Source organism: Lycorma delicatula, chromosome 4 (genome assembly GCF_047948215.1).
Source record: "Lycorma delicatula isolate Av1 chromosome 4, ASM4794821v1, whole genome shotgun sequence".
NCBI classification, from domain to species: Eukaryota; Metazoa; Arthropoda; class Insecta; order Hemiptera; family Fulgoridae; genus Lycorma; species Lycorma delicatula.
The window spans coordinates 74,555,654-74,573,490 of NC_134458.1; the positions used below are offsets into that span (position 1 = coordinate 74,555,654).

Here is a 17,837-nt window from a genome sequence, read left to right on the forward strand (position 1 = left end):
TTTGTCATGTAAATCTGTGAATTTACTGCTACTTTTTGTTCAGTAGCACAAACTCAGTGTAATGTTTTCTAGAAAGATTCCACTTGTAATTAAAATTCTTTCATTTTGTAAACATAACCAGACTCAGTTCTAACTGAAGTACGGTTACTATTTAGATGTTATACTCAGTTGTTGATATATCTATAATTAATTATTTCTGTTCACTGTACTGATTCTTGAAAAATTACATTTATTCTTTTATCAGCAAATAGTAATATATAAATATCCCATTGTCATTCTTATTTATTTATCTATTACCCAAGATAATGTTTACCGTATATATAATCTTTACTATTTCATTTTGATTCCCATACTGTATTAGTCAATATGGGATATTGTCCGATTATGGAAGCATGTTGTTTCTTTTTCTTATGTTTGTTGTATTGCTTCTTCTTACTTATTAAAAAAGGATTTGAGAAAATATTGCCCAGACAGTTTTTAACTCATATTCATTAAGATCGGATCAGATATAATATGAACTAATTCTGTAAAAAATATTAATTCAAAGTAATAATTTAAAAAGTGAATAAATATTAGTTAGTATTGAATATTTCTATTTTTATCTTAATGTACCAGCACCCCTATGGTGTGAGGTATTAGCCTCTCAAATAAATCAAGAGGGAAGACTTGCATGTGGTCCTCCAGGCCAGATTACATTGCTATTGGAAATATTCAACATAATTGCATCTTTATTACATTTACTGAATATGTAAATTAATTGTTTCTTATCATGCTCATTTATTTACACCACTATTAAAGGTAACTATTAAACTATTATTATAAAAATGACTACTGAATTAGGAAATATACAATCAGAATTTTTTAAATTGAATCAGCTCTCAAAAGGATACAGATATTTCTTAGCAGCTTTGACCCTCAAATTAACAGTAGTTTTTCGTTAAAAATTAAACTGACAAATTTGTAAGAGTTATTGCAAAAACAAGATACAATCTAATCTAAAATTGAAGAATTAGTTTCTGATCCAATATCACTAATGATAGGGTTCAGACTGAGGAAAACTTTTGTGCCAGAGAATGTAGATTGAGATCATTAATCAATTACTATCATCCTGATAGTCAAACTATATCATATACACTACTCAGTCCAATTCAATTACCACCGATCAAATTACCAGAATTTAATGGAAATATTCTTGATTGGCAATATTACTTTACAATGTTCGATGATTTGATCCATTCTAGAGCTGATTTTTCTGATATACAAAAACTACATTACCTTTATTCTTTGCTAAAGAGCACCGCCTTTAACGTGGTAAAAAGTTTACCAATTACCAATGAGAACTATTCAGTGGCTATCAGTTCACTAAAAAATAGATACAATTCATATTTGCTACTGTTTATCAGCTTAATAAACAAAGTAAATTATTCTCTCCTGACCCATTTATAGATTTAAATGGCATGCTTAGGGTAAGGCCTTTAGAATTCCAAGTTATCATATAACAATAAACATCAAATCATTCTACATCCTAACACACATTTAACAAAATTATTAATTGAAAGCGAACGCTTATGTCTTTTACATGAAGGCATCCAATTAATTCATAATTCTTTATGTGAAATATTTTGGATCATTAATGGAAAAATCACTATATGATCCATTATTCAAAAATGCATAAAATGCTTTTGCTTTAATGCAAAAAGGTTAGATCAATACCTTGGTCAATTATCATCTATTCTCCATATAAACCATTCTCTTGCTGTACTGTCGATTAAGGTAGTACATTAATGTTTCATCATGGTGGGCAGAAATCAAAGGCCATATCAAAAACTTATATTTTCCTATTTATATGCCTTTCAACTAAGGCTATACATTTGGAATTAATATCTAACCTAACTTTGGATGTTTTTATTACCAGATTGAGGGATTTTATTTGTCATTGAGGTATACCAAAACAAGGGTTCTGTGATAACAGAACAAACTTCATGGCTGTAAACAACATTCTCCATGAGTTGTTTGCAGTATTTAAATCAAAAGAATTCCAGCACAATATTTAGACCCTTCACAAGAGATAGATTGGTCATTTATTCCTCCTTCTTCCCCACATATCGGCAGATTATGGGAAAATGGAAGAAAAAGTGTTAAAATATAATTTTCCTCATGAAATAGGACAAACTGTTCTTAATTTCGAAGAACTATCTACTGTACTCACACAAATTGAAGTTATTTTTAACTCACACTCTCTGTGTGCTGTATTTTCTGATTTGAGAGATGCAAAACCTTTAACACTTGGACACTTTCTTATTGGATCTGCTATTACTTCAATTCCTGACCCTGATTTCACTAAAATCTCTATTAATTGTTTAGGCCATTAGCAGTTATTCCATAAATTTACACTATTTTGAATTTATGGTCAAAGGATTACTTAAATCAATTACAACATAACAAATTGCAAATTCCTAAGAGGAATATCTGTGAGAGAAGCTTAGTATTGATAACATACGAAAATAGTCCTCCTCTACAGTGGATAAATAGTTTAATAATGAAAACATTTGCTCAGACAATTTAATATGTGTTGTGGATGTCAAAATGCCAGTTGGAGTACTACACAAACCAATACACAATCTATATTTTTTACCAATTTTAAGAAATTGAATAAGTTGACTCCTGCATTAAATCTCTTTCATCTGCTCACGCGTTGTTCATCAATGAGATCTCTCTCTACAGGAACTGATGTTCCAGGAAAGCAAAAGATGTTCTCAGCTGTCGGTCCAAGATTGCATGTTTGAATTTCATTTTCCTTAGCATGGCTGAGAATTGCAACTATTTTTCTTCACTTGATAGTTTTTTGATAGTTTTTCTCTTTTGTTTCCCAGACTCCCACTTTAGTGTTCAAAATTTTCTTAACAGTAACAACTTCATCAAAAAGTTCATCTGTATTTATCATGGCTTTATAAACGTTGTTTATCTTTTCAGCTGTTCTTTCACTGTCACTCACAGCATTTTGTTTTCATTTACCCTGGTAAATTCATGGGCATCCCCAAAACTGTTTTCTCAAAAGTCTATGTAAGTTATACAGTGATCATAGAATAGTATAAAGTCATTTTGAATGTTATTGTAATCTAGCTGAGCTTTTTCTTATAATACTTTTAAAAGATTTTTTCTTACAGAAGGAATAAAATGTCAGTCTCTTCTTTCTTGCAGATTTTCTTTTAATTTCTGCAAGGAAAATGCAACATCAGTGGCACTTAATTTTTTTTTCGTGGCTAAAATAGTTTTGTTAAACAAAGATAACTGGCCATAAACCATAGCTCAATAACTAACAGTTAAACAAATATAACTGGCCATAGGTATAGCTCGCCTTGTTCAGCATCAAAGAAATTTTTATTAGAGCTGGGCAGATTTCTTGTGAGATAAAATATTCTCTTAGTCCTTGGAATAGTTGTAAAATTCTTTCAATTGCTGGCATCACTGAAAGGAATCTTGTGTTTCCATGCTGCAAAACCTTATGGCGTTCAATTTCTACAAATTCACAAAATTCTTTAAGGTGTGTTACACAGTATAGACGTGAAAGTATTTGTAAATTTTAACTACAAGTTCTTCCACTTCAATAGGAAGGGAGTCAACAGCAGTCTGAATAAAATTGTGAACAATGTGGGCACTACAACCAATACCAGTGATGGTATCCTGTCTAGCTCATTCTTGATCAGAGTGAGAACATTGTTTTTCCCTCCTCTTTTCATTCTCCCCAAAGTTTGTATTGCAGTTGTCACCCCAAAACCCAACAATTTTTTTTTTCCCGAGTTATTTTCTCTCATAATTGACAAAAGATGATTTGATAATATCTCTGCAACTTCACCTGAAATGGATTTAAAATCTAAAACCTGCACCCCAGATTCTTGTTTGATATAGTGCACAGTTTTTATTTATTTTCTGTTTGAGGCATCCATAGTTAGTGCATCAAAATTTGATTTTGCTAAATCTTCATGAAGCTCTTCAAGAGCTATTATATTTACCACAATTGCCTTAAATTTTTTTTCCAAGAGAAAATTTTGGTTCAAAAAATTTAGAAATTAACTCCGAAGAACACACATTTGAATTAAAGCTCAGGCTATGATTCACCGTATGGTATGCGAATGTTGTTTCTTTTGCGGCTATGTCCAGTTATTTGTGTATTGCAAGTCTTAAAAAAATTTATTACTTTTGAAGATCCAGCAGATAAACTATTTTTGTCTGATTTTAAATGGTTGGTAGTTTATATCCAAATGATCACTGTGAGCCACAGATAATTCTGATCCACACTTTTCACATTTAACTTTATCATGAGTGCGTACCTTTTTTAGAAAAGGAAGTTCACTTTCCAGGCTCTCGGTAAACTTACAAGATCTTTTTGTCATTCTTGAATTTAGAATTATACAGCAGAATAGAGCAACCTAAAATAATGTAGCACTACACACAAGCAGATTTCTGATTATACGAACACACAACACGTCAAGTTATCGCTGCATAACTGCCAACGGAGCTGAGAAAAAAATCGTGGGTATTGATGAATGAGGATGACATGTAAATGAAGTGTAGTCTTGTACAATCTCAGTTCGACCACTCCTGAGATGTGTGGTTAATTGAAACCCAACCACCAAAGAACACCGGTATCCACGATCTAGTATTCAAATCCGTATATAAATCGGATGTAAATCGGTATCCGTTTTTTTATCTTTTTGCATTTTTCTAAGATAAGTTCTGTTTTCAGTTATTCTATTTTAATCTTAATTCATTCAAGTCCGCTTGGATTTCTTTGAACCATTTGTTCTTAGTTTTTATTTTTGAAGAATTCAAATATTTGTTTTGGAAGTCTTATTGTTCATTCTAAAAATATGACTATAGTCTCAATTTTCTAATGTGTGGAGTGTAGTTCTGTACGATAGTGAAAGTTGGACAATAGGAACTGCAGATAGAAGGAAGATGGAGGCCTTTGAAATGTGGTACTACAGGAGAATGCTTAGGATTAGGTGGGTTGACAGATTACAAATAATGCAGTACTTAGCTGGATGAATGAACGGAAGTTCATGAATACTCTCACAAAGAGAAGAGATGCGCTAATTGGCTACATATTACAACAAAAGATTTATTGTTTTGGGAATGATTGAAGGGAAGAATCATCGGGCGAGAGGAACATGAGGTATATGAATTGTGAAACCTATGTCGAGCTGAAAAGGAAGGCTCAGGATAGAACCTTGGAGACTTGCTGCCAACCAGTCATAGGATTGAATATCAAAGAGAGAAAGAGAGAGACATTGATAAGTTTACACAGATGTAAATATTTATTAGCAAGTTTAATAATTTTCTATTATGTTGGGTTCATAAGTGATTTTATATAATTATTATTAAAACTGCATCAAACTAGACATTATGTTTAATAAAATTACAATAAAAATGTATGTTACAAATAAATTGCTGCAAAATGACAAAAATAAATACAACCTTACAATATAATAAATGAAAATAATAAAAATCAATCAAAATTACTGTTATCATTAAGTTATAAAGTATTAGAGTATTCAATTAATGTTCAATTATAAAGAAATAACAACAAAATAATTATATGTAACTGTAAGTCTAAAACTAGGCAGGAATAAGACTTGAAAACATTGTCAGTTTCAAATACATTGATCATAAATTATTATAAAGTTATGAAATAATTTAAATGTTGTTTAAGATTATTTACTGCATTATATTTTCTTATATTTATATTATATTTAATAAGCAGCCTAGCCCCTCAATACAACAATGCTTTCCTAAAAGTGATATCCTGAATTTTCGAATAAAAGCATTAAAATTTCTTGCCTGTTTTTTCTAAGATTATGTGAAATTTTAACTGTTTAAAATATTTTTGGTTAATAACAAATAATTTGAATTAATATATTCATACTTATCTTTAAATGTCTCAAATAATATTTTATATAAATTCTTTTATTTAATACTCAATAGTAATAATGGAAATGTTTTCCAAATTGATTCATTTTTTTCTTATCAGTTATTTTGTTCACAATTTCTTTTATCTTTTTTTTATTTATTATTCATATAATAATAAACAAGTTAGATTTTGCAGTTAATTACTGTCTTATTTCAAACATTTGTAAATAATCTGAATTCTGTGGAGTTACCAAAATAAATGAATTTAAACACTTCCTTTTAACAGGATTAATAAAAATTAAAATAATAATTGACTATTCTTTTAACAGTGAAATTAATTAATTTTCTATATTAATTAAGTAGAGAAGTGATTCATATTAGCACATAAAAATAATTGCATGAAATAACATTAATATGATTTGTGAGGATGATAAATTGTTAAAATCAGTACAGAATATAAACATTTTTAAGACTTTCATTGGGTAAGAGGAAAATTCAGCTTTATATATTAATTATTAATTACTGTTGTTTAAAAACTCATCCACACTGTAATATTGTTATTATAATAGAACTTTTTTTGACTTAATTTTTAACAGATAGGTGTAAAAATCTTTTAGATCCTTACATAATTCATAACTAATAAAAAAACATATTTAGACCTTTCTCGTAGGCTTAAGTAATATGATTTGTACCAGAAAAATGGTTCTGTTAACTTCTGTTGGTTCAATGCAGGTAAATATTAATTTTTAGGAATAAGTGGTAACATTTTTTAAATTTATAATAAATGATATTACATTTTGAAATCTTTCTCTAGAATCTCATAAAGTATAAATCCTAATAACTGATTTTTATACTTAATTTGAATTATTTCTTTAATGGATCTATCCCTAGTAAAATAACAACAAATATAATGCCTTTGTAACAGTGCAGTGTAATTTTATCATAAAACTTTCTCCTGAGAAAAATTAGAATCCTTAACAGCTAACTGCAAGCAAGAATGCCCATAAATATAAGCTTGAACATATTGAGTTACACAAATTAATCATTTCACCTACACATTAAAAAATTTAAGAAAGATATTTCTACCTTGATATATTTTTATTTTATATTGAAGAAACCTTATCTGTGCTTTTGAACTTTAGCAAAGTGGTTTCTCTACAATTAAAAATTCATTAGTCCTTGTAGGAAGCACAAATGACTGATATCGTTTTTTTGAAATTAGCCTAGTAATTATGGAATAAGGAACATTGAAGCTGAAGTATGCTGAAGGGCAATTTTTTTGTTAGTAAATCTGGCCCTAAAATCAAATAATAATGAGGGTGTAGTGTGAATATTTGGGTACTAGTAAGTGTAAAGGATTTTGATACCCCTTCATACCATATACATTTGTCTAAGTTTGTCTGCTTTTCAAAGGCTTATAAAACCTTTGCTAGTATCATGGTCCCACAGTACCAAGATAGTTTAAATTTACAGGTGGAGATTAAAACATATCCTTATTTACATGTTTTTTCCTTTGTTTCTTTCATAAACATAATTTAGGTGAGTATGTCGATTGCTAGTTTTTTAAGAACCATTCAAAAATTCTGTGCATTTAATTCTGCTATTAGCTAATTATTTTTATAGAAGGAAAATTCACTAAATGACTATAGAAGAATATCATCAAGAAGGTTGAATTTATTATCACATTCTCAAATCTCATATTTTTCTATTTAAATCTTTATCAATAGTTTAACCTTTATACCCGATTTTTTATAATTATTGTTTTAATATCATACTTAAGATCAAATTTTGGAAGTATTCTTTATAAAATTGCAGAAGTTATGATTCTGTTGCAGAAATACAACAATTTAACTGGCTGTCATTCAGTAATGCTAGGAATATATACCTTTATACCCATACCACATGAGAATAAAGTAGGACAGATACTAACATTTTATGATTTGTATGTACCAGGTTTTTTACTGAGATGTTTTTTCATTTATTATTTTAAAAACTTTATTTTTCTCACTTTGAGGTTAATATTCATGTGAATGAAAGTGCATTTATTTTTTCATGTTGTGTGAATTTAATATATTTATAAAATTGTGTATATTTTCTAGAAAACAGTTTGTGTTTTTAAAAAATATGTTTGAAGTTATTAAGATTATTGATGTTACATCATGTAACCAATCAATAACCTTTGCTATGCATCCTGATGTTTTACATTTTATTTTGTGTGAAATTTTTTTTATATGAAAATATTTTTTCCAGATCCTTTGACTTGTTCACTTGAGGCCTAATGTTTCTGTCATCAAATAAATTTTACTTTCAATTTACTATTTATTATTTTTTTTAAGGAAACTTTTTCTTATATAGAAAAAATAATTGAGTTTATACATAAGAAAATGTAGTTAAACATCTGAAAAAATAAATAAAATAATCCTCTTTCTAAGTGTGTGAAAATGTTCTTCAAAGAAAATTTTGGAGTTTTTATTCAGGCTCTTCATCGGTGATGTTGTAGGTTTCATTATTGTTACCTGTTTTAAAATGCCAACATCACTAGTGATAACAATATTTAAGACACTTGAGTTTGAAGTTATACAGAATGGATATAAGTTATTTTTCAGTTATCAAAGCTAATATATCAAAATCATAATTTGAATCCAAATTAGCATTTAAAGTAAGTAAACCAAAAGAATATAACCTTCAACTACATTTACTATTTAATGATGTTTTAAAAGTTAATGAAATAATCTATTTCATTTAAATTATTCATTAAAGTTTGTTTAAAATTAAATGTTTTAATTTTGTTTCCTAATAACACATTTCTTACAAAACAATAAGGGAATCATTTTTAAAGCATTTGCATCGACTTATTTTGTGCTATGTATGTAACTACTCAGTTAAAGAATTCAAATCAACCAATTTCTCATATTGAAAGTATCAATATGAACTTCCTTTCAAATGTTCATTATGCTTTTAATTTAATGAAATGATTTGTTTAAAAAAATCTCTTAGCAATTTATTTTCTTATGTAAATTTAAGTAAATATATATATGTACGTTACCATAACCAATGTACTATAGCCAACATTAATATGCCAGTCACCCTGAAAATAACAACCATTTTCAAGAATGATGAACATCCCATGCCATGATTACTTGGAAAAGTGAAGAGTGGAGCTATTAACCATTATAAAAAATTGGGGACTTAACAGCTGTTAATAAAGAAAAAAATCACCCAATTTTTCATGTGAAAAGTATTTTGAGACCATGTAACATGTTCAATTCCCATCATAGAAGCTTGTCACTAAGAAAATTTATTCTTCCATATTTTTTTTTTGTCTACATGAGAAAATTTTCACCCTTCTAGTGGAAGAATTTTAGTTTAGAAGTTTTATTTTTTTAAGAAAACTGTTTTTCCATTCCCAAAGTACATAATGAAACAGTTTAAACACTCTCATCCTTACTTTAATGAAGCAGGGAATAACTCAATACACTTAAATAATATGAGGCTTACAAATTCTAAATTTATCAAAAACACTGTAATAAATGAACTATCATAATTCAAATAAATTGTACTATTTGACCAGATACTTTCACCTCAAAATACCTTCAACAGTAGTGCCTCCTAAAACACCAGCAATAAAGAAACTTAATAAAATCTACGAAAAGAATTGTGGGAGCATGTTTCTACATAATTAGAAAGCAAATTGTTTTATTAAATTACACTTCATCAAAAAAAAAAATTTTTTCTGAATTTGTTCACATATAACAACCATACAAACATTTATAACATACTGTACATTACAAAGACTTTTCTAAAAAGTTTGATTATTGGTGACTACTTCTACTGAAAATTGTATGTTGAATATAATAATGAACTTATAAATTTTAAGTAACATCTTGTTTGACATTATGTTATGTCTATCATGCATGAATTTTATGAAATCAATATGGTCTGCTAAAGTTTTATTAACTGTTTTTACCAAAGGGGGCTATTAAGATAATTTTGTGCTGAATCAGTGTTAATTAATCTAGATCATTTAGGTGAATTAGGCTTCATGAGGACATCCAAAAGGAGAGTATTCCTTTTGTAAAAGGTACAAATTAAATGTGACACTGCTAAATTTTAGAGTGGTGTTGCACAGTCCTATAAACATCTATTCATGGTAATGTTTTATTAATTATCTGATTCTTATTTTCTATGTAATTTAACAAAAAATTCTTTATATATTTTAACTTTTTCCTATGCACATTCTTTAAATAAGTCCTTAATTAATAACTTGATGTTTTAGTTTATGCTTTTGGATTATTTTTTGTAGTTATTTACACGTTTTGTTTTAATTAATTGAAATTTACGTATTATTCATTCCTTGAAAATACTAGTTAACAAATTAACTCTTGAGTTGTTCAGTTTTTATCTTGTTATATTATAAAAGCGCAGTCTTGTAATCATAAAGGTAGTTCTTGAGATTTCAAGAGGTGCTTGTATTTATACATATAAGAAGTCTGATGTTAACAACTTAAAATACTTCTGATCATTCTTGTTTGTTAGGTTGTTTTTGTATTAGGAAGCATAAATAGATCCAGTATTATTAAATATTAATTGAGAATAATCTTTTATCTTTTATTTTGTTTTTGAGAATAATCTAGAATTATCTTTTATCATTAATGGTACTGATTTTTTTCTCTTGCAATTTGTTACTAAACTATTAAATTTTTGAAGGAAATTTTAGACCTGTTGTTCCTAATTAAATCATGTTCTTTCTGGTTTTAAGACCTTATTTTGTTATAATTATTTTCAGCATCTATTAAACTAATGCACTGTCTTCTTCTATTACAGGTTATTTCTCTTTTCACTCAGTTTTCATATTTCCAAACTATGAAATATGTAAAAATTAACTATTTATAATTTGAGATTATTTATTAATAAAAACAAATAAGATCTATCATTTAAACAATTTACTGAATTAAAATTGTTTTTTGCATCATAGAGCAATGTGTAAAGTTTGCATGATCAGAGCTATTTAATTTCATTTTCTGAAGACATTACTTCTATATATAATACAAAATTAGCTTTAATAATAATTATTCTAATTTTTCAAGACAAATAGCAGCTTTATTCTGAAACATGCTTCTATTTTATAAGTTTTCATTATATTTATTGTAGTTCTTAGTTACTGCTGATTTACAAGCCTGTAGCACTGTATTTTGGTCTAAGTAGTTAGGTGGATTGCAAGAGTAACAGTTTTTATATTAAATCACTTTTATTACATTTTGTACAGTTAGAAATATTAATCACAATGAATGAGTTGGAAAAAAAAATCATTTCTGATATCTGCTTCATTTTCCATAAAAATATCTTTTATGCTCTTAATACTAGGTTATTTATATTACTTAGTGCTTAGTTAATAATCAGTTTATTATTCTTGTTAAAATGCTAGCCAATTTTTTGTAGCCTGTGGATTTTATTTTAGGTTGTATTTTAAATCAACAATGACTTTGATGTCCAAGATGATCAGTAGTAAAAATCACACAAAATGAAACATATTTAATGAAAAACAGAACTTAATTAAACATTATTGGACATTTTTACTTATGTCAAAATATTTTCAATTACATTTTTAGCTATAACCATGATACACGTTAGTAGTGTGGTTGGTACAAATTGAATATATTAGTAGTTATAGAAGATATTTAGATAGATATTTAGTAGTTTTGGAAGTCTTCTTGATTTCTTACCTGTAGTAGCTGGCTTAACAGTACAAAAACAAGACATTCATTTGAACTACATCAATTTATTTAGTATGTAATGTTATTTGCACATTTCTGTAACTGACAATGTTCATGTTTTTTTACTCCAGCAGAAATCTGTCCTTTTGTTTTAATGTAGAATCTCTAAGATATTGTTAATATCGCTGTATTTGTGATTTCTTTCCATGAAGTTAACAGATGCTTAATATATGATACTGTGCAGTGTTTTATGTGTTGACTGTATCTTTGTTTGAGAATACATCCTGTTTGCCGTCGATAAAATTTTATCGAGATGATTCACATAAATTATGTACTTCTTCAGCATTGTTTTTGTTCAATAAGTGTGCTCTGCATACAATGGTTCTTGTCCTCATCAGTGTGTTTCTCCCCACTCTGCCTGCTACCCAAGGTTCTCCACTACTTTGGTATTCTGAGATCCTGCTCTCTACCAAAGTTTTGGTCTGTGAAGCAATCTGAATCTCTCTATTCATCCTCTTTATATTAACAGTTTAGTACATCTTCTCTTCTCATGGTGTCTCCTGCCCAGGTGGATATTTACTCTTAATTTCATGATTAATATCAGCATCATTGTGCTTCTCTATCTCCCTGTTTTTTTCTTATATTTGATAAGAAACCTTGATGTAGGAATTTTCCTATATGCAAGGCATTTACTGCTTTTAGCCAGTTTTTAATCTCTATTTTTGCTGTGTTTTTGTAGTTTACTATTACTCCTGGATATTTAAATACATTTACATTTCAGAGACAGGTAGTAATGTGAACTTCACAATAGAATATAGAATGTGTTTTCTTTGTCATTTTTAATCCTTTGTTCTTTCTGTGCAGTAATACAATAAAAAGGAACAGGTAAATGCTATCTCCTTGTCTGACCCTAGTATTGATTACAAAACACTTCTACAACTCTCCTTCTGACTTTAGCTTTAGGGCTTTAGTTGGCTTTACTCACTATAAAACTTACTGCCTGAGTTTCTGGAAATCCCTATTTTCTCATTCTTTTCCAAAATTTCTCTTTAATTGTTCCATAGTTTTTTTGAGTCACATAATGTAGTGCAGCAATATTTGTTATATACTTAATACTTTCTCAGCTGCTCTTTAAAAGTGTGCAAGGGAAATGTCAGTGCTTTCTTCATTTTCTCTGGTAAAAACTCCTCCATACCTTTGCAGTCATTTAGATTCGAATGTCAAATGTTCATTACTCTTCTTGATTATCTCTGATCCAACCCTGCTTTGTCCTGGAACCTTATTATTTTTGTTTATCAATTGCTCATACTCCTTTCCTCATGTTGAGGGTAGAATAGAAGGAGTAAAATGTTTTCTGCAGTGACCCTTCATTTGTTGTTTTGCAATTCAGTAATCCCTCTATACTTCAGGAACCTCCTTATTTGTTAAAATCCCTTCTTTTTTTGTTTTCAGTACCATATGTTCAGGTCTGAGAACCTTTATCAAAAACAATTTCAATCCTGTCTTGGTCTCTTAAATATTAATCTAATAAACTTTATTCGTTCTTCTGTGCACATTTCATGAATTGTGATTCACCATTTCACATCCTTTCCAGTTCAGTCCTCTGCTACTTTATTCTACAGCCATTTCTTCTCAGCATTACCTGCTCTATCTTCTTGTTAAACCTCTATAAACCGTGGTTTTTTCTTCTATTTGCTCTTCACAATTCTTATTATCTATATCCATAACTATCTTTTTAATATCTGACTATTTCTTTTCCATCCTTTCCTCTCCTTTGAGAACTGGCTTTGACTCACCTGGTCCTTTAGTCTTCCTTTCAGTACCAAGCACCAAGCCCCTGAAAGATATTTTCATTTCTATGCTGCAACATAAGTACCCATGTGGTCACCTTTATTCTTGCTCTGTTACTTATCTATCAGAGACTGTTTGATGACTGTCATTGGCAAGTCTATGTATCACTAAATAAATAAATCTTGCTTTCAGAATGAAGGACAACATATAAAATTAACCATAAAAAACCATTATCCACAAAATACAGTAACCAACTAAACACACTCCTCTAAGACTATGTGAATTAAACTGCTTCATCTGTACAAAGTTCTATGTAGACAGGAATATGATCAAGAGATACCATCAGCACATTGAATTCTATTGTAATACAAAATCATCATTTAATAACCACCTCATACAAATAAATTACTTATACAGAAACATTAACAACAGTCTGTATTCTACATCAGTGTTTCTCAACCTGGGGATCACGGTGATATGTGAGGATGTGAAATTAGCCAACAACTTTACATGTAAACAATAATGAAATCATTTTGTGAGAGAAAAAAAATTATTACAAATATTTTACTTACATTTATAAGTACACATGTAAAGAAAGTAGATTAAAGAGATGGTTGCATTTCTTTTTATTTAAAAGTTTTTCCATACATGGATCTATGTTAGAAATGCACAAAAGCATTTCTAACAGTTTTCAAGTGATAAAAGACGATTCCTTTATTTAGTTTTTAGGGCAATCATAGATGAAAAACTCTTTTCACAAAATCTTTTCAACTCTTTTCACCATGAATCCCTTCATGGTGAAGGGATTAATATTTTCGATGATTTTGTGATCAAATTTCCATATTCACTTTGACAAGCAAGCCAAAACACCTAAATTTTCAGATGTGAATTGTAGTTGTAACATTTTATTGGCAGATATCTCGATATGATGAGTTGGTTGTGAATCTCAAATGGTAAATTAGCAGCTGTAACAATGTTTTCACTAAATGGATTCAGTATTCATCTCTTTGAAAAATCACTTTTATCTTCCGGGAAATACTCCCCCAACTGAATTTTTACAATTTTTATGCAACTTCATGTTATCCAAACTACAGTGGTAAGAGTGTCTTCTTCATCCAAATTTTTCTCAGTATAATCAGAAGTGGGTAGAAACACATAAAAATCTTTGCTTTAAAGATGAATAATCCAGATATCAAGCTTCTTAATGAAATCATGAACTTTGTCATTAATAAAATGTTTTTATCACATCCTTGTAAATTCACATTCAAGTTGCTTCAAGTTTAATTTATCAGTAAGGCTTAACTTACAAATAGAGTTTCTTGATTTCTCAAAGTCTGTAATTTCTTTTGAAAAGTTACAAGGGCTTGCTTTTATGATCCAGATGTTTAGTTTCCAAGTGTCAAATTAATTTTAATGGCTTCTTACTTTCATAGGAGAGAACTTGAAAGCAAACAACCCATTGTGGCATTCCATCCAATAAGGCAAAACCATAATTTAAATAACTGTCGTACAATCTTGTCTTTTTATCATTCAATTCACTGGACGTACATGGCATTATATTTCTATAATGATGATAATTCATGAAAAATATGCATTGGGTATAATAACCAACTGGTGATACTGATTATATTAACCAAATTATTTTCCCTAGCTTTCAAAGTTACTATTTACTGTAGTTCTGAAACTAGTATGAAGATTCACACAATATATTATGTACCTTACTGCTAATATATTTATATTAACTTTTATTTCATTTATGAATGTACCTAACAGTTGTTTTTAAACTCTGGATCGTTAAGCTCGATTTAATCACCTGTTGCTTTAAAAAAATTTACAGAATATAAAAAATATAATTTTTTCTGAATGATAATAAAAAATTACTTTCAGTTAAAAGTAGTCACTACATACTTATTAACTAATGCTGAAAATATAACACTCTAGTGTAACATTTAAACAGTAATGATTAACTGTCATTAATTCATTAGTTAATCTCAACATTTTTTATTACTATGTTGTGCTACAAAAATATTTTTTTCTACAACAATTGGGTTGAAGGAAGTGATGTAGAAATTTGCTGAAATTTAATAATATTAACTTAATATTAAAGTGAGTTTTATTGAAAGACACAGTATATCTGATTTTTTACCTGATAACACCTGTACTCCATTGTTTACATGCAATCAAGATTCTGATACTAAATCTGTTACTTGAAAAATGATCAAAAATTCAGAACAAAGAACCATATACTGAAACTTTTTTATCATGAATCAACTCTACAGAACTTATGAAAAAAGAAATAATTGAATGAATATAAAGGATGACATATTTTAGTTAAAAATGTTACCATGTTAAATGTTTCTTATGACACAATTTACATATTTTTGTGCATGTGTATGTGTGTGTGTGTGTGTGTGTGTGTGTGTGTGTGTGTGTGTGTGTGTGTGTGTGTGTGTGTGTGTGTGTGTGTGTGTGTGTGTGTGTGTGTGTGTGTGCGCGCACATGCTCGTATATGAGAAAAAAAATATATCTATTGTAATAAAATAATTTTTCTTTTAATCAGTGGTTTGTAGCAAACATGAGGTAAGGTAGGTTATACATAAACAAAATTATAAAATGTATTTAATTGATTATAAAATCATCTCCCTTTTACAACAAAAATTTTAAGTGATAAAAACATGTTATTAAAATTATAAACATACATAGATACTGTGAAGAAACAAGCAAAAACAATAAATTTGAATAACAACAGTATAACTTGAGTGAATTTGAAAATGTAACACCTCATTCATCCACTCTATATTTACAGAAGAACATTCAATAAAAACTGACTGTTCTTTATTATCATTGTATTTTTCAGTTGCATTGCTGTAAGTTCAGGCTAGACCATTTGAATGATGCTCATTAAAAAAATATAATCTAAACTCAGATGGATGTATCTGTCACTTAATGTACCTGGCAGAAATTTTCTCAGTTCATCTAGAATAAATATCTAATACTTAGAATAAATTCAGTTTTAATTATTTTATGAACAACAAAAAATTAATCATTTGGTATATTTCCCCAATACTTTTGTTTTTAAAAAAATGAAAATCAAATAATTAAAAAAAAATTAGGAATAACTAAGAATTAGAAATTTCTCTTTAGAGTTAAATGGAAAAAGATAAACTTTTAATTTTTTTTTATAAGAAACAGAAAGTGCATTTTAAAACAAGGCTAGTTTCATAATTAACTGTTTTGGTAATTAATGACGTAGTAAATTTTTGTTTGTTCATCTAAATAAATTTTTTTTTTGTAACATGACATCAACTGTTTAAAAATAAAACTACTCTATACAAATATTGTCCATTTTAAAATTAATTATTGAATCATATACAAAAAAATTTGTTTAATTATTTCTGTTCATTTGTTTATTTAATTTTCTGTGTAGATATATTTATAAATAAAACTTATAATTCTATTTCCATTTCATGTAAAAATAATTATAAAAAATTAAAATTTTTATTTTTATTGATGTTTAAGAATGTTTTGCTAGGTTTTAATTATTCATATAAGTTATATTTTTTCAGGAGGAAAAAATGATTGATAGCCCTACACTTTGTTTTCAACCAGGCTGGTCATGGAAACAGCCCTCCCTATCCACAATCGCAACATTTACATTCACTGTGTCTGATATTCAGTTGCAAGTTGCACAAGCAAATGGAGGGATCAGATTATAAAAACTGTGTTTTGTTTTTCTTCAAAAAATCTAGTGCCTGTATTATGAAAACACACACATACATACACATACAAACACACACACAGAGGTAAATATTTATACATATATACATTTATAATTGGGTATTTGTAGAAAAGTAATTATTACTATTATGTTATGTATGTGTATGAAATTGTATTTAATTGTTTTAATGCTTGTTATCCTCAGTTAACATATCAGTTTACAAGATTACTATAAATAAAGTAGTATACCATGTATTTTATTAATTTAAAAATATATAATCCTACATTGTTGGGCTGTTGACATCCATTCGTGTGTGTCTGTATGGAAAGTTGAAATCATTCTGTATTCACTCATCATAATTTACTGTAATTTCACCTTTCATATTAATTTATGTCCTATAAAAATTATTGTAATTGAATTGTTATTGAAATCATGGTTATATAATTTAAGATAAGTGTTTCTTTTGATGTTAGTAAATGTGTTAATCATAGAAATTGAAATGCCTTATGTTATTGCAATATTACCGGTTGATAATTTGTCATAGGCCTACTGACCGATTTATTCTTGAAATCAAAAAAGCTATATTATGTATTTAAAATTATCATTGTATTTTTTTTCTTTTCTTAAATACTTTTCCTGTAGCGAAATTTTAATTCACGAGAGAGGGAATCTTTATTAAAAATGATTAATGGATTATATTATGA

At 28.3% G+C, this 17,837-nt stretch overlaps 1 protein-coding gene across 1 annotated transcript in view; it reads left to right on the forward strand.

Moving 5' to 3' along the window:
• Cadps (calcium-dependent secretion activator 1) overlaps positions 1-17,341 on the forward strand; it is a 310,167-nt gene extending 292,826 nt beyond the window's left edge. The window contains exon 32 of the mRNA XM_075363363.1: positions 16,982-17,341. Within this exon, the coding sequence (XP_075219478.1) occupies positions 16,982-16,998 (17 nt within the window). The 3' untranslated portion in view covers positions 16,999-17,341. The remainder of the gene's footprint in view (positions 1-16,981) is intronic.
• The last annotated feature ends 496 nt before the right edge of the window (positions 17,342-17,837 follow it).